Raw genomic sequence first — 22,801 nt, 5'->3', positions numbered from 1 at the left:
AAGGTTAGGATTTACCAATGTATGTAGATCTCATTTCGATTAATAATATAATACAAATAGATGGTAAATATAACAGTTTTGTTATTTTTTTAGGGTGTATTCAGTTAGGAGTATTTATGATTTAAATGAGTTTATAAAAGTTGATGGGTATTCAATCAACATTTTAAAATATTTTATGCTCTATAAAAATCCTAGTATATTCATTTTGGACTTTGAATACGGATCCTCTTTGTGAGGATCCCCGAGATCTGTGTATCATATCAGTTCATCGTATATCGTGCAATCAGAAATCATTTTAAATATTTTTATTTCAAATTAAATACAAACAGTAACCGACAAAAACTGATCGTACGATATACGAACTAATACAATTTACGGATCCACCTTTGTTTGTAATCCCATCAAAGAATAAAGATGAGTTCCCAGGAGGTCAGTCCGAAAGTTACACCAAAGTTTGTATAGAAACCAGAGTTTGTACATGATCCACTGTGACGGAACGCGACTGGCTGAAGAATTCTGCCGAGATATGGGAATTGGTGAAGAGCTCTCCGGTCATTGCAGAATACATACAGCAGAATACTTCCAAGTTGTGGAATGTTTAAGAGATAAACAGCTCCAATGGCCTATGCCTGCCTTTCGTAACTCTCCTCCAGCACTCAGTGTCTAGTTTAGCTCTCGATTAGCGAAGGAAATCGATAGTTGGAGAATTTGATGTCTTTTTTCAAAGATTCAGTGACCTTTTTGTACTCCTGTTTTCCTTTTCTTGGTGGTTTGTCTACTGTCGTCGTAATTTACAGTAAATCGAGGCCCGGTATACGAGACCTGAATTTCATAGAAACAGAGAATTTGATCGTGCAACAAATTCCGTTCCAACTTGGTAAACAACTTTTCGCTTGAAATGGACAGTGCAGCAAGGTGGCAGGTTTCGATCTAATATTCATTCGATTTCCAATTAGAAAAAAAAGCATTACAATGGGATGGGGTTGAGTAGAGCGTTGACAAGTTCTGTCATAAGCTAGACACAAGTAATCTACTCTAGCATTGCATCCACAGAAGCTTCGGGGGTGGCAGCAGCAGCCGCCTTAGGAGATTTTCCTTTCTTCTTACCTGTCCATCAAGAAAACCAGAAAAATATGAGCACTCGCTAAGATCACGACGGTAAAACGAACATAACAACGTATGAAGGGAAGAGAAGCGAGAATATCAAAGTAAAACTTACCTTTGCCTTTTAGTTGTTTGATCTTGAGACTCTTCTTCTTCATGGGAAACTTTGAAGAAGAAGTCTTGGTGTCTCTAGATTCTTCTACTTCTACAAACAAAGGACCTTATGTCAGCTTCTTGGTACAAACCCCATTGAATTTAACAGAAGCAAGTTAACTAACAATGCGTTGTTTAATTTGGTGTACAACGAGTTAATTAATCATGATTTTGGAGCTTGATTATGTAATAGCAATAGTCGCGCATGAATCCGAAAATCAAGTAAGACATTGTCGACGAAAGATTAAAAATTCAACGGAGAGATTGAGAGGAGGAGTTACCATCAGCATCGGCAGCAGCCATTTCGACATCTTGCATAGTTATAAGTCCCTTCTTCACAGCCTCGTTCTGATCCTGAAAACAATTTTTTTTTTTTGTACACAAAAATTAACGAATTATAGCAACAAATACATACAGATACAGTAATTAAGTTAGATTTTGACGGAGTGAGTAATCAAGGGGCAACAAAAACGAATACAAATTTAAAATTAGTAATGAGAGGAAAGCGTACTCGGCGCCATTTTTTCAAGAGCTTGCGCTTGCGCTTGCCGGAGATGGAGAGGGGTTGGGGCTTGTTGTGGAGCTTCCCGGTGGTTGGTTCGCCGTGAACCGATCTCTTCTTCTCCGCTTTCTGCGCTCTCCTCCTCTTCTGCACCTCATTGAACTTCGCCATCTCTCCTCTCTCTCACTAAACCCTAGCCACCGCCAACTGCTTCAACTTGAAAGGAAAATACACGTGTTGTCAAAGTTGTTGTACGAGTTACGACGGCTGATGTGGATCGGGTCTTCTTAGTAAGCCCAGTCCAATACAATAAAAGGTTTTTGGGCTGACCCCAGGGCCCACACAAGTTTCAAATTTGGTTGCTGCTAAGGACACCCAAAAATTTCTTAAATACTACCAAACCGTTGTACTGAGTGACAACTCTCTCTTTAAAACTGAAGAAAAATAAAAATTATAGACAGTTTAATAATTACATGCAGCATGAATTTTGCTCTTTTTACTTCACCCTCAAAGCCATGTAAACATAGTAGGAAACCCACTGCTGGTGTGGAAGCCATATTTGTGGCCAGATGAAGGCTGAAATGCCTTTGTGATTCTTCTCGATCCCCGGAAGGGATGCATAACCGTGACTTGCCATAAGTTGTCCCTTAAAATTAAAAAAAAAAAAAAAAAAGCCATGCAAACAGAGTAGGTATCTTCCTCATTGGCAACAAATTTCCACCACCATTAATTCTCTCATTTTTATAAATGATTACACACTTCCCATTTAAAAAACAAAAATAAAAAAATGTCAACATACGCAAAATGCGGGGGCATATGCTAGTATATGTTACAATAATATTATTTATACAACATGCTATTTAGGTGAACTATAATATATAACATAGATGAAGATTGGTTTCTCAACTTTTATGACTAATGTTTGGTTGCAACTTGCAACACCAGGAGTCCAGAAGTCCAGAAGTTCAGATGGCCTAAAGGCACTTGGCCTCAATTTCCTCAAGAGTAAGCCCCTTGGTCTCTGGGACGATGAAGAAAATGAAAACTAGAGATGCCACTGCTATTGCTCCAAATCCATAAAACAATATTCCAGCTCCCAGCAATGCCTGTTTCAATCAGCGTCAACATTCGTAATTATCTCACTCATGACACGATACAAGAACGAACATTCCCAAAGACAATTTAATTAACAAAATTCCAAAAGAAATAACACGGCTGGTAGTCTTAAGTACCTTTAGAGGAGAAAATGCAAATGTCACCAGCGCATTTGCAGCAAAATTCACAAGCACTGCTATACTCAGTCCTCGCCCCCTTAACCGTAAGGGGAATATTTCTGATATCATTAGCCAACCAATGGGACCAAAAGATATCTGCACAACAAGTTTCCATGGGTTACACACTACAGAACTAAAAACCTATCTAAAAAGAACAAAATATACGGTATACAACTTCTGATTACCTGATAACACCCAACATACAGCAGCAGAGCAACTACAGCCGCAACCGGTGCATTATCAAAGAAAAGGTAATATGATCCCAAAAGGAATAACGAGATGACCTGTCATATGAACAACGTAAATAAATTCTTCATGGTTCTCAAACGCTCAAAGATAGTTGGTTCTAGTCTTATAATATACGAAAAGTGAATAAAAATTAAAACATCAACCCAAAAGAAGCCTTACCATCCCCGTAACACCTCCTAGTAGTAGAGGTCTTCTCCCGAGTCTATCAACAAGAAGAACAGCTGCTCCAGTCATTATCAACTACAAGAAAAAGATAAGAGTCAGACATATCTGTTTAGAGAGTCGAATTCTTCAACGGAAACAGATGAACACTTTTCAGCAGGCAAAAAACAGAAAAGTTTTTAAACCACGTCCGGATAAATAGCATGACATGTCGTTTGGAAATACCTTGAAAGCGCCAAGTAATATTGAGACCCGTGTTGCATCAGACGCTTCAGAGAATCCTGCACTCTATTATATTATATGGGTTATGGTGGGAGACATTTTCCTACGAAACCCTTGTAAGGGATAATCTTTTCAACCAATGTCCAATCTGTACCCCAGATCTAAATTAGCAGGGTACCTGAAAAATCGATGCAGCATAGTACAGCACACTTGGTTGCCCTGTAATCTGTCATAGTATAGAGATGCTATGTATAAGCCAAAGATTTCAACAGATTACATCATATCATATTCCTTTCCCAACTGAAACTACCTGTTGGAACAAGACTAATCCACCACCAATCACAAGGGCTTTCAAGCATTTTCCATGAAACATCTCCCCTAATGTAGCTTCTTTCTCCTCACCAACATAAGCAAGCTCAGCCAGCATCTCATCTACTTGTTCAGGAGCTGAATCACCAATGGCTCTACCCCTAAGCCGGCACAAGCAACTGATTGCAGTCTCTTTTAATTCATGCATATTTCCTCTCCCCTGTATGGCACACAGAAGGATCCATCTAGGTGATGCTGGTAGCCACCACATTCCAATACCCATAATTATTGCCAAAGGGGCACTAACTCCATACATATAGCGCCAACCAGCTACTATGTCAACTAAAAGGCTACCAATTCCATAACCTGCCTGCACAAAATTCAAGTGCTTATGATTTGCTGGCCTTCGTGAATATACAAAAAAATAGTAAGATAAAACTTTTAAAGAATAAGCTACAAAAAAGAGGAGCAAACTTGAGGACAGCTTTTAGTTGGCTTCATTGCATATCACGGCAGAAAAAAAAAATCATAGACTCTCAGATGGAATGTAGAAGAACTTACAACCATCCCAAGTACAATGAAGAACTCTTTGAGCGATATTAGGCGACCCCGTATAGCACTAGGAGCTGTCTCAGCAATATACATTGGAGCAGCATGCATTGCCTAAAAGAGAAGAAATTGAAAATTTATACATCTCCAGTTTCATAGAAGGAGCTAAGTATAGCTTTGCATTGAAAAAAAAAAAAGCATTCTATTCATTACCAGTCCAATTCCTATACCATATACCAAGCGTCCAATCACCATAACAGGCAAGTCGGGTGCTACTGCTGTAACTAGAGCTCCAAGAAGATACAATAAAGCAGCCAAAATCAACTCCCTCCTTCTTCCTTTATACATATTAACCATTCAAACTTCATCAGTTTTACTTGTATAATTTGGAATGTATTAGAAAAAGGTGAAAACCCCACCTAAGAAGTCAGCAATGTTAAAGGCCATCAAAGATCCAATCAACGCCCCGTATAATGAGCCACTGGTCTGCAAATGAAACAGGTACCAATTAGATACATTAATCTTCTCTGAAGCCAAAGAAAGATGCACAAGGAGCTGGCATAACTAAAAAGAAAAAACATTCGTAGAGTTTTCAGTGACAGCAAGGAAGATTACTTATAAACTTACTATGAGACCAATTTCCACAGATGATAAGTTGTACCATGATACTCCGCTTAATGTGGCCGACTGCATTGAGTATGTTCTAAGTGAATCAGCAGTTACAAATAAAGTACGAAGAACGCGCTTTATGATTAATAGCTCATGTATACCTCTACGGAGATTGTAGCACATGATGTTGCACCAATATCATAGCCATATAGTAGTCCTCCGAGAGCTGGGAATAGAAATCTGAAATCATCAAGGAGCAGTGTAAAGCCAGAATAATGTGATTATCTGTCAAATTTTCAGTCTAAACAGAAGAATAAAACAGATAAAACCGAAAAAATACTCACGGTAGGATTGCGGCAATAAGAGAATAGTTTTCTGAATTGTGAACCCCATTAAGAAGTGGCTCCTGTGTGTCGCCGATTTCACCTGAAGACTTCCGCACCTGAAAAATGGCAATGCGCTAACAACTCCGAACGGGGCAGATATCTAAAACAAACAATCAAACTCAAGCCGGTTTTGTTATCAAGCGACACAAGTTAATGTTCTTAATTCTCAACGGAATCAAACAGAACACACATGTTAAAATGTAAAAGGAACCAAGAACTTTCAGAGGTAGAATCGAACACTAGTGACGATGAAGAAGACAAAATCCTTGTCATTTTCCTACACCTTGTCAGGCATCAAACTGGAATTGAACTAATCTTTAATAAAACACCAATACCAAAAGTAACAAAATCCCAACTCACAAAACCAAATTATACAAATTTTCAGTTTTATCAAACGAGGCCTTAAAGCTTTGTTCTTCCAACAGAATTAAACAGTATAAAATCCAAATAATCTTCTGAGATTTGTTTTAATTCAGCTGAACGACTCGTAATTTGTTCCATAAACACAAAGAGAGAAGGAAATTAGAAAGTGCAAAAGAATCAAAATTGAGGGCAGAAAAATGAAACCTTTGCGAGAGAAGAGAGCGCGGGCTTCTCAGGATCCGACGCCATTGCTGCCTGCAGCTCACCACACCAAAGAGGTCCCCAGAAATTGAATTGAATGGAGGCTGCTGTCGGCGTATGAAAGAATACCAAACGAAATTTAGGAGCTTTTATTGGTTTGGTTTTTCAGGGTCACGTGGAGATCGATGGGGAAGGTTATCGATACTGGCAAGGGAGATGAGAAGATGTCGCAAATAAAAAGGTTCGTATGTTGTTAGTTAGGTGAGTCCAAATGCAGTTGCAGTGGTCATGCAGAACTGAGTCGTGACTCGTGACTCGTGACTCGTGACTCAAAACCTGACTCGAGCAGAAACAGAGAATGGAGGTTGCTTTGCTGCGAAGGCTTTCTTTTGTCTAATTATTTTTAATTTTAAATCCCACTTTTATAGGTTAAGAGAAGTCGTGATTAATTAGCTTACCTTACGCTCTTACTTTTTAGTAATTTTCCATGACAAATTTGGCACAAGGTTTTTTCTGTTTATTTATGGGAATTTTAACGAAAATTTCCCGCTACTGTTTATTTTAATGAAAAATCATATTTTTATACTAAAAATCAATATTGTACTATTTACTTTACATTTTATTTTGTTCTTATTATTAAAACTCAAAATTTTTAAGTCACTTTTATTAGTTGTCCTTTTATTTATCTAGTATTTTGGGTAAAAATTTGGCACAAGATTTTGAACATGATTGCAAATGCATGGTATTAGAAAGGCATGACGCGGAATGTAGCAGACAGTGCGGCAGTGTCTGTCGACTTGTAAGCTTCTCCTTCACTAGCTTGTTAGGCCGACGCATGGAGAGTAAGAGCTCATGCTCTCCACTTACCAGTCCCTTCCAGGCTTCCACTCCCATCAATTCACGCAAATCTTTTTGCCACGCCTACTTATTTGAAATTATCGGAGAGGTCATGAATCGGTACAAGGAAAACTGAGAGTGATAAGGATCGCGTATGTCACAAGCGACACTCCTAATCATCCCGTACATGTATGTTTCGGTATTGCCATAACCCAAATCAATGTGTAATCCACCTACTTTTTCATGTATGCTTTTTTTATGCATCTGTTTCGCTCAGCAACGGACATTTCAGCACTCGAGAACAACACCAATTAGCACTAGCAGTGCTCGGTGCACATTGCTACTACTCCTACCGTGAAACACAACCCTTTTGAACTGATATTATTCACCCAACAAATCAAAATACCAGCATTTCATTGAACTATGAAGTTTTTAGGACTGTTCTCCACACAGCAAGCATTCCAAAAGATTCACAGCTAACACAAGTACAAGCCATTTATTAACCGAATACACGGCACAATAGTGCCAAATCTTTTCAAGTTTGAGCACGTACGTGCCACAGAAACAACTCACTCCTTCTTGGTTGGTTCCCAAGGTTGGTACCTGGTCCAGTCTCTCTGCCCTGGATTGAGGCTGTGGCCTTTGGAATGGTAAATAAACTCATCACCCTCCCCAGTGAAATTTTCTTTGTGTTCAATGCCATACCTCTTTGGTTTTAGCATCAAAAGCTGCAACAAGAATTCATTGTTTGTTAGCTCCATGTAACAAGATTTTCACAGCATACACGATCAAATATTTCAAAGGGAAGCAGTACTGGCCTCATCTCCTGTATGATCAGTTATGTAGTGCAGCCAACCATGCCATTCTGGTGGTACTTGAGAAGCGTTGTAGCGACTCTTCTCTGCATATTCAACCCATCTGTGTCTTCCTGTAAAATCCCTCTGGTCAATTGTTAGCTGTGAGCATTCATACCACAATAACCTCGAAGCAACGCAAAACTTTGAAGAATGGCATCTTCCCAATGCATCAAAGAGGAAAATTAGAACAGTTGTTATATCCAACTCATGGCTGTAACTCGCATGGATGTGGTGAAATTTTATGTACCAAGGCATGTAAGCATCTAATACGAATTGTCCAATTGCACAAAAACCCGCTAGCAGGCTAGCACCATTAATTTCCTTGCATTCGTATAAAGAAATACGGGACCTTTGTCAAAATTTGTTCAGCCTACAAAAGAGTCGAACCATTTTACCACGGGGAAGAGGAATTTGCACACTTCCTAGGAAACTAAAATTATTTCTTTACCTTCTTCCATAACCTTAGGAATATGGAAATAAGATTTGAAAAGATCCATGAGATTAAGATTTGTATCATGATTTGAATATGGCTTGTTCTTGGAAATGATAATCGACACCAATGTCACAACTCCAGTGCAATGCAGTAAAGAATATTTTTATGCTATAGTAAGAAAGGCATCAGAAGGTGGGGAATGAAGAAAACACTAACCATATTGAGCGTCAAGCTTCTCATAATATTTATTGCCAATGTTATCAACACCTACAAGCCTTGCCCCAATATTGTGGATCTTAGTTTGCCTACAGCATCAAAACAAAATTTGCTAGATATGCTAAAGAAAAGATGACTAACACAATTAAAAAATGAAAACCAGAAAGAAGCAAAAGTAATCCCTCATTCCAATGTTCATTTTCTTTACAAGAGAGAAATTGTTAACCATATCAGACTCCCAGAATTATGAATAACTTATCCTTATGGGGCTGTTGCTTTTTGCAGCATCCAAGTAGCAACTAGCCTACCAGTCACAATTCAATGTTTTAACTTTTATGTTCTCTTCGAATAACATGGCATATAAATTTTAACATGCAAGATCTGTACTCAAAATAAGAACACTCTAAATATCATGTAAACACGCATTATGCTTGTTTGTTAAGGATATCAAGTAAAGGGGAAGTAATGTGACTTACGTAAGGTTTCCATCGAAAATACAATTTCTGCAAGATTTGGAACAGTATAAACAGTCAGCACGGTATAAAGATATAGGATACGAAACCCAAAAAAGCAATTTAAGAGCCTTTCAACGAGCTACCAAAAGACGTCTCAGTGAACCCTGGACATCAGAAAGTGCTCCAAAACAGTAATTATAACATAAGATATCGTCCCTGAGCGCCAAATAGTAAAGCATTTGGACAAAAGTTTTAGCTTCGAATCTGTTTTCCTTCCTACATTTTCCTACCAAGCCAGCAGATTTAACATCAGAGAACAGACCAACAAAATTTTCTCAACCCACCCAGCTCAAGAGCTGTTTGTTTCAGCACCTCTTCAAATTTTCGGACTTCCGAAAATTATTTCTTTCTTCAATGCAGCAAAAATAAGAAAACCCCAAATCGAAAATTCAAAATCTAAAGCTGCCATCCCACATTGATTTGTCTTTTATTTAACAGGTGCCAAGGAGGACAGATTGGATTCAGAAACATTACTTGCAATAAGGAAAATACCAACGATGCTCTTGGCATCCAATCACATGCATCCAACGAGCAAATTTGAGATCTTTGACATCTCCAAAAGCATTATATTAACAAAAATAAACAAATAAATCAATTCGAAAAGCAAAAGATGGAGATAGAACATACAAGAAGCCATCCTCCTTGAGCTCCTTTAAGTAGCTGCGGAGACCTCTCTCTCTGATTGCCTTCGCAGCGCTCTTCACCACCGTCGCCATTTCTCTCCCTCCCTCCCTCCCTCTCCTCCCTCTCTCGCGCTCTGTAGGGCCAGGCTCTCTCGAACTCGGCCCGTTCCTAATATTTGACGGGCTCGGATTTAGGTCGGGTCAGAAAAATAAACTCGGATTGGGTTTAGTTTGGGTCCTTCACCACGTGGCATTTCCCCATTGGGTAGACCTACATCATTTTTGTTTTCATTTTTTAATTGGCCAGACAGCTTTTCTTTTTCTTTTATTTTCTTTTTTTTAATTTTCTGAGAAAATAAAAGACGGACGGAAGGAGAAGAAACACCAGAAAACCCGAAATTTCAACAGAGCGAACTTCACAGGTACTCTCAGTTGCTTCAATTTTTCTATGAATTCTCATTTGATAAGATGAAATTAATATTTACTTTCTTAAAATTGCTTTCCAATTTTTAATTTTAATAGTGCTTCGGATTTAGGGCTCATTTGATTTGATTGGGATTTCATTTGTGTTGTTTGAAATTCTAGGTCTCAACTCGATGGCACTGTAACGTTCTTAAATTTGAATCTGTTTGGAAAAAGCGCATCAAGAAGTTGTCGATTGTTGTCCCGTAACAGCAACCTTAATCGATTAGGTTTGAGGAAAATGATGAAGCTGCAAACCTATGCCGGGATTAGTTTGGTAGCAACCCTAGCGATTGTTTATCATGCATTTAGTAGTAGAGGTCAGTTTTATCCGGCAATGGTGTATTTGTCGACGTCGAAGATCAGCTTGGTGTTGCTTCTCAACATGGGTCTGGTCATTATGTGTACTATGTGGCAATTGACTAAAAAGATCTTCCTTGGATCACTCCGGGAAGCCGAGGTGGAGAGGCTTAACGAGCAATCGTGGCGGGAAGTCATGGAAATCCTCTTTGCCATCACTATATTCAGGCAGGACTTTTCGGTCTCGTTTCTTGCTATGGTTACTACTCTCTTGTTGATCAAGGCTTTGCATTGGTTGGCTCAGAAGAGGGTTGAGTACATCGAGACTACTCCTTCCGTGCCCATGCTGTCTCATGTTCGGATTGTCTCCTTTTTGGGTTTCTTGCTTGTTCTAGATAGTCTCTTTTTGTACAGTTCTGTTAGCAACTTGATAAGGACACAAAAGGCCTCGGTTTCCCTCTTCTTTTCATTCGAGTAAGTGATCCATCTTAATTATTCTTTTTGTTTTCATTTTGGAACATCCTACATTTTATTTGATCAAAATTTGATAACTTTAGCATCTTTTTATCTGATAATTAATATTGCATTTAGCTTCATTATATTGGAAATGAGTTGAGCAAGTCTATTGTGTGGTCGTGGAAAGTGGTTGATAGGGCAGATGATATGATGATCCATTGAATGATTTATGTCGAGTACGAAATGCAATAAGGGAGAACTAATAGTTGTGATGGGATTATACGGAAAGGGAAAGCCTTAGATATAAAAGCCAATAATATGGATAAGTAATGAATTTCTGCATTCTTCAGTCTTTCTCATTTTAACAATGTCCATGATTCTGTATCCAGGTACATGATACTAGCAACAACAACAGTGTCAACATTTGTGAAATATGTTTTCTATGTAACTGACATGCTTAAGGAGGGACAGTGGGAGAAGAAGCCTGTCTACACGTTCTACTTGGAACTTATTCGGGACTTGCTTCATTTGTCTATGTATTTGTGCTTCTTCCTCGCGATTTTCACGTGAGTATTCTGTTTATATTTTGGTTTAGATAAATAGCTGTACACACAATTTTTTGCTAAAGACACCATTATGAGAATGTGTTGGGCTTGACATGTGTTGAATGCAACATGTTTGGCTCCCAAGTGGTGGAGAAGCTGTGGACCTGAAATGTTAGAATATGAGACAATAATTGGGCAGAAATCCTATAAATTTAAGCATGTGGAGATTTTTGCTTGTTGACTAGCATAAGCTGAGGTTATTCTTATCTTGATTGACGTGAAGTTTTGTCCCATCCCAGGTACTATGGTGTGCCACTGCACTTGATACGTGAGCTTTATGAAACATTTAGGAACTTTAAGCTTCGCATTGCTGATTACATTCGTTATCGAAAGCTCACATCAAACATGAATGATCGATTCCCAGATGCTACGCCTGAAGAGCTTAATGCGTAAGTTTAAAGTCTCATTAGTTTCAAGTGTTTTATTTTGTAATCATCAAATTCTGCATATTGGAGTCTTAGTTGTTTATGATGGATATGCAGAAGTGACGCAACTTGTATCATTTGCCGTGAAGAGATGACAACAGCCAAGAAACTATTATGTGGACACCTTTTTCATGTGTCTTGCCTTCGATCATGGTTAGAGCGACAGCATACCTGCCCTACTTGCAGGGCTCTAGTTGTACCTCCTGACAGTGGGACAGGTACAGCTGGCGGGCATAGGGGCTCACAGTCAGATGCTCATCAACAGGGTAAACTTCTGAGCATTGCAATTGTTGTTTTGTCTTTTAATTTCTGTTTGACAACGTAAGGTCTGATATGTGGTCATTAAAGAAAGGGCACTTTGTTGTTTTTAATTTCAGAACTTTGTGGTTATATACTTACACTTCCTTTTCCTTCATCCATGAAAGATTATTATAGAAGGAAATGAAAAATGAAGGCACCAATAAAATGCCAGTTGGATTTCATGTTTCATGGTCGCTCTTTTTTTTCATTCATATAATCTATTTTTGATCATATGGGACTCTGATCTTTTGTTCAGTGTAAAATGTGAGTTAACTGATGATTTTAATTGGGAACAGGGACAGGCACAATGGCTCAGGGTGCTGGAGTTGCTGGTGATAGTGTGAGCCAACATGAAGCGAGGCTCCGAGCTGCTGCTGCTGCTGCATCAATATATGAGAAGTCTCATGTATATGCTTCTGCAAACAGACTAGTATGGTAATGACACCTTTATCCCCAAGTTAACGTTTACATTTTTATTGGTGGAGAGGTCATATGTTCCCATTGTATTTTAGTTTGTTCCCAGGTTGCTTGTGAGAGTGTGTGCTTGGTACATATGATTTGGATATGTTGCACTGCCATAGAATGCTGCGTACTAGAGTCTTACAAACTACGCCCTCTTGTGTGTAGGTCTCCTGGATATGCGGCACTTCCTCAGGTTCAAAGACATACGGCTGACTCCCCTAATACTGAATCTAGTGGAGAAGCTTCTAGTGGACAATCACGGCCCCAGCTTGCGACCCCTGCTGGAGCTGCAAACTTGTCCTTCTCTCAGTTTCCACCTTACATGTTTGTTCCTGGGGCCAATGTGGCCTATGGGGGGAGGCTGAGCAGCGATCCAAATCTGACAGCTTCTCAGCTGGAGGCCCAGAAAAAGTTTCTTCAGGCCCAGATAGAGGTATTATTAAAGAGAAGATGAATCACTTCTGTTTTGATTTGTGGTCGTTACCCCCATTTTCTCGTGCTTAGTAAGTGCTTTTCTTGTACAGATACTGCAGAATCAGCTCCAAGTTTTACAGAAACCAAAACCAAAGGAAAGTGTGGACATGGGTCCAACAGGGGCATCTTTGGATGGCAAAGGAAAGAGCGTTGCAGCTCCCTCATCTGTTTCAGATTGTGGACGTCATGAAGATCGGGTTGATACGTAGACATGGCATATCTTTAGGTATATTGTAAGAAAACAAGGGATGAGAAAATTAGTATAGGGATGGATGAATAACTGGAGTATTGAGTTTGAGCATATTATTGTATAAGTCAACTCTTTTCATCTTTATGAAAAAGAAATTTATCTTTTTGTACTTGTGACATTTACCAATACCGTTTGCGAATGGTAGAATTGTGTAAAACTTGTAATGCTGCTTCTATTCTATGAGAGATTTTTCAATTTCACCGGAATATTGGTGGCACACATGGGATATGTGTACTAAGAAGCTAATAACTTAGAAAAATTAAATTTTAAAGGAGCAATCTGTGACGCTTTGAGGAAAAACAACCCTGTATCCGGCTAAGAGACCCTTTTTTAGCAATCTGTGACGCTTTGAGGAAAAACAACCCCGTATCCGGCTAAGAGACCCTTTTTTCTTAATTTTTGTTCAAAGCGGGCTGTGGCTTGGTTAAAAAAAAAAATTAAAAATCGCAAAATAGTAGCCTGCTCCTATTTAACGCCCTCTACATCTTTAAAATTTCAATGCGGTCTTTAAAATGACGCTTCTCCAATCAATGCTACTGGAAAAAACAAAAAACGTGCAGAGGAGTTTTTCGAGAGAACATGGATGATTGGCTTAGCGGGTTATTTGTCCACTTGGACAAAAGGGCTGGTGGTTGATGTTGAAATTTGGGGACCATATTTTGGACTGCAACTTGTAGTCGACAAGAGCATTTCAAAATTATGGGTGAAGATTGATTCAATTTTAGTGGTTAATTTAATTAATAATATGACTGATATTAACTTTCATCCTCTTGTCAACATCATTAATCATTGCAGACAACTTGTAACACGCATAGCCGAATGCGAGTTAGTGCAAATTTATCGGGAGAAGAATATGATGGTAGATGAAATTGCTAGTGGGAATTATAAAATGGATCTTGGGTATCATTTTTTTATAATCCTCCAGACTGGATTGGAACTCGGTTATTTGATAATATGATGTGAGTTCCTAGAACTCGAACTATATGTAATAAGAGCTAGTTTTGGAGGTATTCGCCCTCTTATGTTACCAAAAAAGAAGGTGATTATAATCCCTTAATATGAAAGAGCCAACCATCGTTCTATCTTTCAACCATTTTAACACGCGAGAAGTTTTTATTGGATGTGTGGTTCACTTTTTTTGTTGACTCATCACCTTACTCCATGCCCACAACAATTGACCTTCCCTTGTTACTATTTTTGTTTTGGGTTGATCCCAAAGCTCGCATCGCAGTTAACTTAACATGCTGCAATCTGCATGTTGTGTTAATTCGTCAAATTTCGTTATCAGGTTTAATTTGGACATATAAGATCGATCTTCATTGAGTGTTAATTTATGCAAATTAATTCCTTGAAGCTCTAAGCACCAGAAATATAAAAGTAGAAGCAAAGTAAATTGTCTGTGACAGCCGTGAAACCAAAAAATCTGTGACGGCATGAAACGAAAAGTACTGGGGGTTGGTGGGGAGGGGGGAGGAATAAAGAAAACACCTTTTGGGTTTTGTAAGGTGGCATGGAATAGCTGACTAGCAAGTAGCAACAGACGGCCAACAAAACGTTCATTTTTAAGATTTTAAATGAAGGAATTCTGATTAGACTATTAATTAGGTGAAACTTGACCTTTCTTACTAATAAGAAATAGAATGGTAGAAAAAAAGCTACAAAAATAATTATATTATGGATGATTCAATGCCGTAGCCTTATCGCAGCAGCACCAGATTCAAACCGCTAACTTTGGTCGTATTTCCACTACTTGTATGGATATTCATTAGTCCTACGGCAGTTGAGTTAAAACCTAAAGAAACTAACTAGTCCAAATCAAGTTGGACTGGTCAATCTTCCCGTCCCATAGCCTTGAATTTCTTATTGCTCCTGAAAGCATCAGAAACTGACCAAAAAGGGTGTTATCAAGCTTTTACAACCTGCAGGTCATCACCCACTCCTTTACTTAGCCTCAGAAGATCAAGCTTTTCCAACATGGTAATTGCATAAAGGATGGCTTTATGCCATTCTCCTGTAAACCTAAACGATAAATTCTCACCAATTCTTATTAATTTCGATTTATGTTAAATCATGAAGAATTAACAGGGAAGACGATGGACTTGTGGGAAGGAGAGAATGTGAGAGGAGAGAACATATGCTTTGATTTTGAGTTTTATTTTTAAATGGGTGTGGAATTGAGTTTGTGAGTGTAGGGTTTAAAGAGATATTAATAGTTTAGTTAAAAATAATATAGGTGTAGAAAGTAAGTTGAGTATAAAGAAGTTATATGAATTCAAATAAAATTACCCATTATATGATTAATTATTTAGTAATCGCGATTTTGGCATGAGATGGAGGATTGAGGGAGGTGGAAGGAGGAGGAGTGCTAGCTACCTTCTTAGTTTTAGATCCTTTCACCCTCCCTCTGAATATTTGGATACCAAATTAGTGATGATATAAAGCACAGTGTTTCATGAACACTTCTTACTTAGCATTAATGTTCTAAAAGATGCTAGACGCTAGGCAGGAGGCGGGTTGATGCCTAGGTGGATTTAAGTTAATTTATTATATATCGTATATAATAAGTGTCTATTTATATTGGAATACATAAATTACAAAACAAAATGACATATAGATTATAAAATTCTATAACATATTAAAAATATAGGGAACAAGTATATAATGATTGATCATCCTAGTATTCAACAAGTCTCTTACATTTTATTGAACAAAATAAAATACAAAATGAAAGTTATCAATTTTTTGTATAAGTAAGAGTTACGATCTATACGGGTGTCTAGACATGTCGGCAGGTTAAGCGGATGCCTAAGTAGGTCTAGGTGTCATTTTCAAATTTTCAAACGTTTAGAGATTATCTGAATGATAGTCAGCGGCCTAACGCCTAGGCGGGATTTTTAGAACAGTAATTAGCGTTGCATTCACTGTTAGCTTTAAACTTCACCAGTAAATTAATTAATTTTCGATTGCATACAATCGGCTTCTGTGCTTTTATCTCTATTATAATATATATGAGTTTTTATCTGAAATTAACTCGCCCAATTAAGATGGTCTTTAAAATTGAAAATTGACCAATGTAATCCTTAAAAATGTGTGTCGCAAATTGATGTGGTCCTTTTGTCATAATTCCGTTAACTACTCGGGATCGATCTATCCTCTGATGCGCTTAGCTTGGATCCGACTTTTAGGTCTCCAGAAATGAAATACCCAAATTACTCATGGAATGCATAATTATAACAATGCACTGCTGCGCTCAAAATAAACCTGTCTGCCTCTCCAGACTTACTGATCTGCTCAAAAAGTTTGATGCCTTCTTCTAAATGTCCATAGTCCATGTAACCTCTCAGCATAGTCTGATAACATGCCACGTCAGGGTTCAAACCAGCTCCATGTAGTTCTTTATAAATTCTTTCTGCTTCACCTATCAAACCCATTTTGGCAAAAGTGAAGAGTAAGAGGTTAAAATGCGCACAGGAGGGATGGACACCGTTTTCATACATAGAGTTAATGGTTTCATCTGCTTCTGAGTATTTCAGACTTCTCTGTGCAAGCTCAAATTAGGGACAGGTAGGTGAAGGAGCCGGGTAAGCAAGGGAATTTTCGCCGTCTTGATTTATTAATGAGTAATCACTAATTAGTCAAACTAAATCTTTATTCATCCCTCTTAAGTTTTAAAGACTATTTGTAATAAAAACCTTATATATATCCATCCTCAACTCATCATGCGAACTGCATCTGTTAAAGACATAGGAAAAGCATGCCGTCGTCGATCAGCATGAAGATTTTAATTAGCTTGAAACTTGTAGTGGGCTTGTTATTGTCTACTGTTGGCAACTTCCATTGCCAAGCTTCGCCTCCTCGTTACACTTTTGTGGTAATTAACTCCAGTTCAGTTCTGAATTCTGATGCATGTGTATGAATTGCACGAGAGACCATTTACTTAAATTATATTTTGTAAATCACATGATGTGGTAGTTGATAGTTGGATTTCTTTTTTTAAATTATTAAAAAATTAATCCAATCATCAATTGTCATATAATCTGGTTTACAAAATATAATTTAAAACATGATCCCCTTCCATTTTCCCGTGATAGTATATTAACTTATAATGCATATACATATATCAGTGATTTCAAAGATATTAATGAATTGATATCTTCTGTTTGTTGTAAAAATCAATTTTAGGTGGAAGAAACTTCATACAAACGACTGTGTAGCACAAAAAACATCTTGACTGTAAACGGCCAATTTCCCGGCCAAACGATGTATGCGCACGCTGGAGATACTATCGTGGTGGATATCTATAACAAGGGAAATCGTAACATTACCATCCACTGGTAATTAATCAACTTTATACAGTGCATGTAATCTCATCTGGCTTTTACATAAATGTGTGATATGATTATACAATTCTGAACCATCTATTTCAGGCATGGAGTTAAGCAACCGAGGAATCCATGGTCGGACGGTCCTGATTACATCACACAGTGTCCTATCCAACCAGGAGCCAGGTTTACCCAAACCATTATATTTTCCTCAGAGGAAGGGACTCTATGGTGGCATGCTCACAGCCAGTGGGATCGAGCCACCGTCCACGGTGCTATAGTCATATACCCCAAGAAGGGAGCCACTTACCCTTTTCCCAAACCTCACGCTGAATTTCCAATCATCTTGGGTATGCAAATCAATTCAAACTTCAGTTCCACAAACATTAATGAAAAGATTTCTGACATTATGAGCATAGTGATCTCTATATAAACATTTCCAAATTACGGTCCTAATTTTTGTGCAAATTGTTGATTCGAAAATTGTAGGAGAGTGGTGGAAGGAAGATATCGGTCGACTGTACAGTGAAATGATTCAAAGCGGAGGGGACGCAAATACTTCAACTGCTTTCCTCATCAATGGTCAACCAGGCGATCTCTATCCTTGCTCAAAACCAGACACATTTAAGCTCAAAGTTGTTTCCGGCGAAACCTACCTGCTCAGACTAATCAACTCCGTAGTGCAAGAGATGATGTTTTTTGCCATTGCCAATCACAAAGTCACGGTTGTAGGCTCAGATGCTAGCTACACCAAGCCATTTTCAACAGATTATGTGATCATATCTCCCGGCCAAACCATTGACCTCTTGTTAAATGCGGACCAAATTCCCAACAACTACTACATTGCTGCTAAAGCCTATAGTGCCGGGGCTGGGGTTCCCTACGACAACACAACCACCACGGCCATACTCCTATACCAAGGAAATTCTAATTCATCTCCTACTTCTTTGCCTAATATTCCTTCCCGTAACGACACCAACGCATCGGTTCACTTTACCGGTAAACTCAAAAGCTTGGCTGATAAAAACCACCCCATTGACGTGCCGCACAAGATAACAACTCATTTGTTCTTTACACTCTCCGTCAACTTACTACCCTGCCCGAATAATTCATGTGCTGCGCCAAACGGGACTCGTATTGCCGCCAGTGTCAACAACATTAGCTTTGTCAACCCCACCATTGACATATTGCAAGCTTACTATTACCATGTAAATGGGGTATATGGAACTCGCTTTCCAAATTTCCCGCCCTTGCTATTTAATTTTACAGCTCAGCACTTGCCGTTGTACCTACTCCCGGCGAAACGATCGACAGAGGTGAAGATACTGGAGTACAACTCAATGGTGGAGATTGTGTTTCAGGGGACAAATATAGTGGATGGAGATGACCATCCGATGCATCTCCATGGATTCAGTTTCTACGTTGTGGGATGGGGGTTTGGGAATTTTGACAAGGACAAGGACCCTTTGACGTATAATCTTGTTGATCCTCCTCTTCAGAACACCATCGCTGTCCCTAAAAATGGTTGGACGACCATTAGATTCAAAGCAGACAATCCTGGTACGTAATTAATGAAGATGTTCATCATCTCTAGTAATTAACCACCCTTAATTAGTTATATTAATGAATGATAATTAGATCATATGATAAATTGTTCTTGTGTTGTCCTTGTGTGTAGGAGTTTGGTTTATGCACTGTCATACTGATCGACATATGTCATGGGGCCTAGTCATGACGTTCATAGTGAAAAATGGAAAGGGCCTAGGAGCGCAAATTTTACCTCCACCGCAAGGAATGCCTCCGTGCTAACAATTTTTATATAGAACTATGTTCCAAAATGTGCGTACCATATATATAGCCCCACTTATTTGTAGTCAATACAAGAAGCTTCTTAGCATTGACTAGGGTCATGTTGAAATTTCCTCATAAAAAGATATTAAAATTTGAAATTAATAATCTCGATTGATTAAATTTATGCAACTTATTGTCTTGAAATGTCTTGTTCAAGTGCCAGACCAGGTCGATACTGGTCCAGAATCATATAGTTTTCAATCACCAGGGCCAACTTGTATTAATATTCAAATGACTAGTCCAAATCAATGAAGTTGCAGAAATTTAATCAATCGTGATTATTTATTTCAAATTTTAATATCTTTTTATGAGGAAATTTCAACATGGACCCAGTCAATGCTAAGAAGCTTCTTGTATTGACTACAAATAAGTGGGACTATATATGGTACGTACATTGGCTATTAGATGTTTCTTCCCTGAACCCCTATACTGGAAATTTTTTTATGTGTTTGATGCAACGTCTACTAGTTTTTCTATGATAATAACTCTATCCCTGGTTTATTTTCGAAATGTCATCATAATATTGTCCAATCGCCGTATCTCCTACTGCAGCATTTGAGTTCTCTGACGTATACATATAGACTCGTTATTATCTCATCAAAGAAATTGATGTTAATATTTTAAATTGTTAAACAAAGGAGGTTAAGGAATTTTACCCCAACATATATTTGAAAGCACAGGTGATCATAGTAAGCGTCATCGCTGCAAATATGACTCAAACAAGGATTAACAAAAGAAGTTAATACAAAGAGCTGATTTCCATTCAAGTATGAGTTCTTACAAAGGATACACACATATTTATAGGTTAAGGAGGAACTCTCCCGAACCTCTTCTGAAACTATCTGGGAACAAGAGGAATCTTCCTCCCTTGTCCATTACTTACGCAAGATAAGAAGGAATTTTTTTAGGAGTTCTGAGAAACGTTGAAGCCACACACCTTTTACATTGAACAGTCGCCTCCCAAAATGATGTAGAAATGTCCTACATCGACTGTATCTATGAGAAAATAAGAGTTTAAATATATTAATGTCACTCAAACTAATACGAGGTCTTTGGTGATAAACCCAAGCCTGACGGATTGTGCATGTTTACCAAGTTAATACGACAATATCGGTATTGTTGAAAAGTGGACCTTTGACCCATCTCTTTAATAATTCTACAAATAATTTATGTTTTAAGGACATTCCTATATGCAAGCCTCGATTTTCATTTTAATCGTTTATAAATATCGAACAAAGATGTTGGGCTCAATCTGTGTTGATTGCAACACCCATGTGGCGGAGAAGTTGTGGGCATGAAATGTTGGAATATGAGACAATAGTTGGGCCGAAGTCCTACTGATTTAAGTTTTAAGCATGTGTAGCTTTTTTGCTTGTTGGCTTTTGCATAAGCCGAGGTTATTCAATGTTGATTGACGTGAAGTTTTGTCCCATCCCAGGTACTATGGCGTGCCACTGCACTTGACACGTGAGCTCTATGAAACAATTAGCCAATTAGGAAGAAAGTCGTGCAACTTGTATCATTTGTCGTGAAGAGACGACAATAGCCAAGAAACTATTATTTGGACGCCTTTTTCATGTGCCTTGCCTTCGATCATGGTTAGCGCGACAGCATACCTGCCCTACTTGCAGGGAATTGGATCCATCCGAATTCACTGTGTGGAAATTTTAAGGATCATCACATTTCAACCAGTTATCATATATCGTGCGTATTAATTTAATTGATTTTTTTAATTTAAAATTTAAAATAAATAGTATTTGACGAAAATTAACTGCATAATTTACGATAAACGACTAAGATATTGGGATCCTTAGAATTCTTACAAAGTGGATCCGGAGAGGATCCTCTTCCTACTTGCAGGGCTCTAGTAGTACCTCCTGATAGTGGGACAGGTAGATAGGGGTTCAAGGTTAGGATAAATTTTTCATTGAGTAATGTTATTCATATTATATTTTTATATCACATTTCTATACTATCTTAGGTGACATCTGATGTCGATAGCTACATCATTTGAAAAATTTGTAAAACCCAAGGAAATGAAGGAGAAAGACTTCTTGTATACCACAATCATCATTTAATTAACTAGTTTTTCTTAATTATTAGTTTATTAAATAATGAACTAAATTTAAAAATCTAATTAATTCAAATGATATGACTGTCCACATCAAATGTCACTTAAGGTGGTATGAAAATGTAATACAAAAACATAATATGAATAACATTACTCTTTATTATGTAAGTGGTGAGAAATTGTATTTTTTAAGTTATTAACTTTTTAACACACATATTCTACTATTAGTATAGTAACACATGATGTTCTACCCCGTGTTCTAATCACATTGAAAAATCTCTCCATGGTCAAATGCTCATCAACAGGGTAAACTTCTGAGCATTGCAATTGTTGCCGTGTCTTTTAATTTCTGCGTGACAACGTAAGCTCTGATATTTGGTTATTAATGGAAAGGCACTCTGTTGTTTTTTAATTTCAGAACATTGTGGTTTTTAAAAATACATTTCCTTAATTTCCTTCATGCATGAAAGATTATTATACAAGGAAATGAAAAATGAAGGCACCAATAAAATGCCAGTTGGATTTCATGCTTCAGGGTCGCTCTTTGTTTTTCATTCATATAATCTATTTTGATCATATGGGACTCTGATCTTTTGTTCAGTATAAAATTGTGGTGAGTTAACTGTTGGAAAGAAATCATAATCCCTTACAATCAGGGAACATAATAGGCGCGTATGATGCAAATGTTTGAATTATTTTCTTTCCCTTTATTGTATAGCTGTAGAGAAAGTTTATAGGTTCTTTGCTGTATATAACGATTCTATTGTTAACAGAGTGATTATTCTGGCCAAATATTGTGTTTGTCAATCCTAATTTTACATTAACTGATGATTTTAATTGGGAACAGGGACAGGCACAACGGCTCAGGGTGGTGGAACTGGTGATAGTGTGAGCCAACATGAAGCCAGGCTCCGAGCTGCTGCTGCTGCGGCATCGATGTATGAAAAGTCTCATGTATAGTAATGACACCTTTATCCTAAGTTAACGTTTACATTTGTATTGGTCGAGTGGTTATATGTTTCCATTGTATTTTAGTTTGTTCCTAGGTTGCTTGTGAGAGTGCTTGATACATATGATTTGGATATGTTGCACTGCATAGAATACAGCGTACCAGAGCCTAACAAACTACGCCCTCTTGTGTGTAGGTCTCCTGGATATGCTGCACTTCCTCAGGTATATTGTAAGACAATATATGTGGATAACAAGGGATGAAGAAATTAGTTCAGGGATGGATGAATAACTTGAGTTTGAGTTTTGAG

At 38.0% G+C, this 22,801-nt stretch overlaps 5 protein-coding genes across 5 annotated transcripts; 2 read left to right on the top strand and 3 right to left on the bottom strand.

The window, feature by feature from the left end:
• Positions 1-923: 923 nt before the first annotated feature.
• Positions 924-1,990, bottom strand: LOC126625915 (uncharacterized). The gene is made up of 4 exons (XM_050295043.1): positions 1,769-1,990; positions 1,539-1,611; positions 1,220-1,309; positions 924-1,107 (listed from the first exon to the last, which is right to left on the bottom strand). The coding sequence occupies exons 1-4, from the start codon at positions 1,928-1,930 to the stop codon at positions 1,031-1,033; spliced, it is 402 nt and encodes a 133-aa protein (XP_050151000.1). The 5' UTR covers positions 1,931-1,990; the 3' UTR covers positions 924-1,030.
• A 483-nt stretch (positions 1,991-2,473) lies between these two features.
• Positions 2,474-6,490, bottom strand: LOC126625874 (D-xylose-proton symporter-like 2). The gene is made up of 14 exons (XM_050294992.1): positions 6,087-6,490; positions 5,478-5,575; positions 5,295-5,373; positions 5,152-5,211; positions 4,944-5,010; positions 4,738-4,862; positions 4,537-4,638; positions 3,977-4,345; positions 3,845-3,892; positions 3,670-3,732; positions 3,442-3,522; positions 3,219-3,317; positions 2,992-3,129; positions 2,474-2,865 (listed from the first exon to the last, which is right to left on the bottom strand). Exons 1-14 carry the CDS (start codon positions 6,129-6,131, stop codon positions 2,734-2,736), a joined length of 1,506 nt encoding a protein of 501 aa, XP_050150949.1. The 5' UTR covers positions 6,132-6,490; the 3' UTR covers positions 2,474-2,733.
• Positions 6,491-7,315: 825 nt separating this feature from the next.
• LOC126625837 (probable NADH dehydrogenase [ubiquinone] 1 alpha subcomplex subunit 12) lies at positions 7,316-9,737 on the bottom strand. The gene is made up of 5 exons (XM_050294943.1): positions 9,569-9,737; positions 8,903-8,929; positions 8,427-8,515; positions 7,739-7,848; positions 7,316-7,648 (listed from the first exon to the last, which is right to left on the bottom strand). Exons 1-5 carry the CDS (start codon positions 9,655-9,657, stop codon positions 7,490-7,492), a joined length of 474 nt encoding a protein of 157 aa, XP_050150900.1. The 5' UTR covers positions 9,658-9,737; the 3' UTR covers positions 7,316-7,489.
• A 78-nt stretch (positions 9,738-9,815) lies between these two features.
• Positions 9,816-13,504, top strand: LOC126625816 (ERAD-associated E3 ubiquitin-protein ligase HRD1B-like). Its single transcript, XM_050294912.1, has 8 exons — positions 9,816-9,986; positions 10,150-10,800; positions 11,172-11,348; positions 11,627-11,776; positions 11,870-12,078; positions 12,409-12,547; positions 12,740-13,007; positions 13,099-13,504. Exons 2-8 carry the CDS (start codon positions 10,268-10,270, stop codon positions 13,255-13,257), a joined length of 1,635 nt encoding a protein of 544 aa, XP_050150869.1. The 5' UTR covers positions 9,816-9,986; positions 10,150-10,267; the 3' UTR covers positions 13,258-13,504.
• Positions 13,505-16,578: 3,074 nt separating this feature from the next.
• On the top strand, positions 16,579-19,922 carry LOC126625803 (laccase-15-like). The gene is made up of 6 exons (XM_050294887.1): positions 16,579-16,862; positions 17,040-17,169; positions 17,481-17,632; positions 17,726-17,970; positions 18,110-19,180; positions 19,299-19,922. Exons 2-6 carry the CDS (start codon positions 17,053-17,055, stop codon positions 19,427-19,429), a joined length of 1,716 nt encoding a protein of 571 aa, XP_050150844.1. The 5' UTR covers positions 16,579-16,862; positions 17,040-17,052; the 3' UTR covers positions 19,430-19,922.
• Positions 19,923-22,801: the final 2,879 nt, after the last annotated feature.

The sequence above is a fragment of the Malus sylvestris genome, chromosome 1 (assembly GCF_916048215.2).
Source record: "Malus sylvestris chromosome 1, drMalSylv7.2, whole genome shotgun sequence".
Taxonomy (NCBI): Eukaryota; Viridiplantae; Streptophyta; class Magnoliopsida; order Rosales; family Rosaceae; genus Malus; species Malus sylvestris.
Note: the sequence above shows the minus strand (reverse complement) of the source record. Positions and strands in the feature narration are given on the sequence as shown.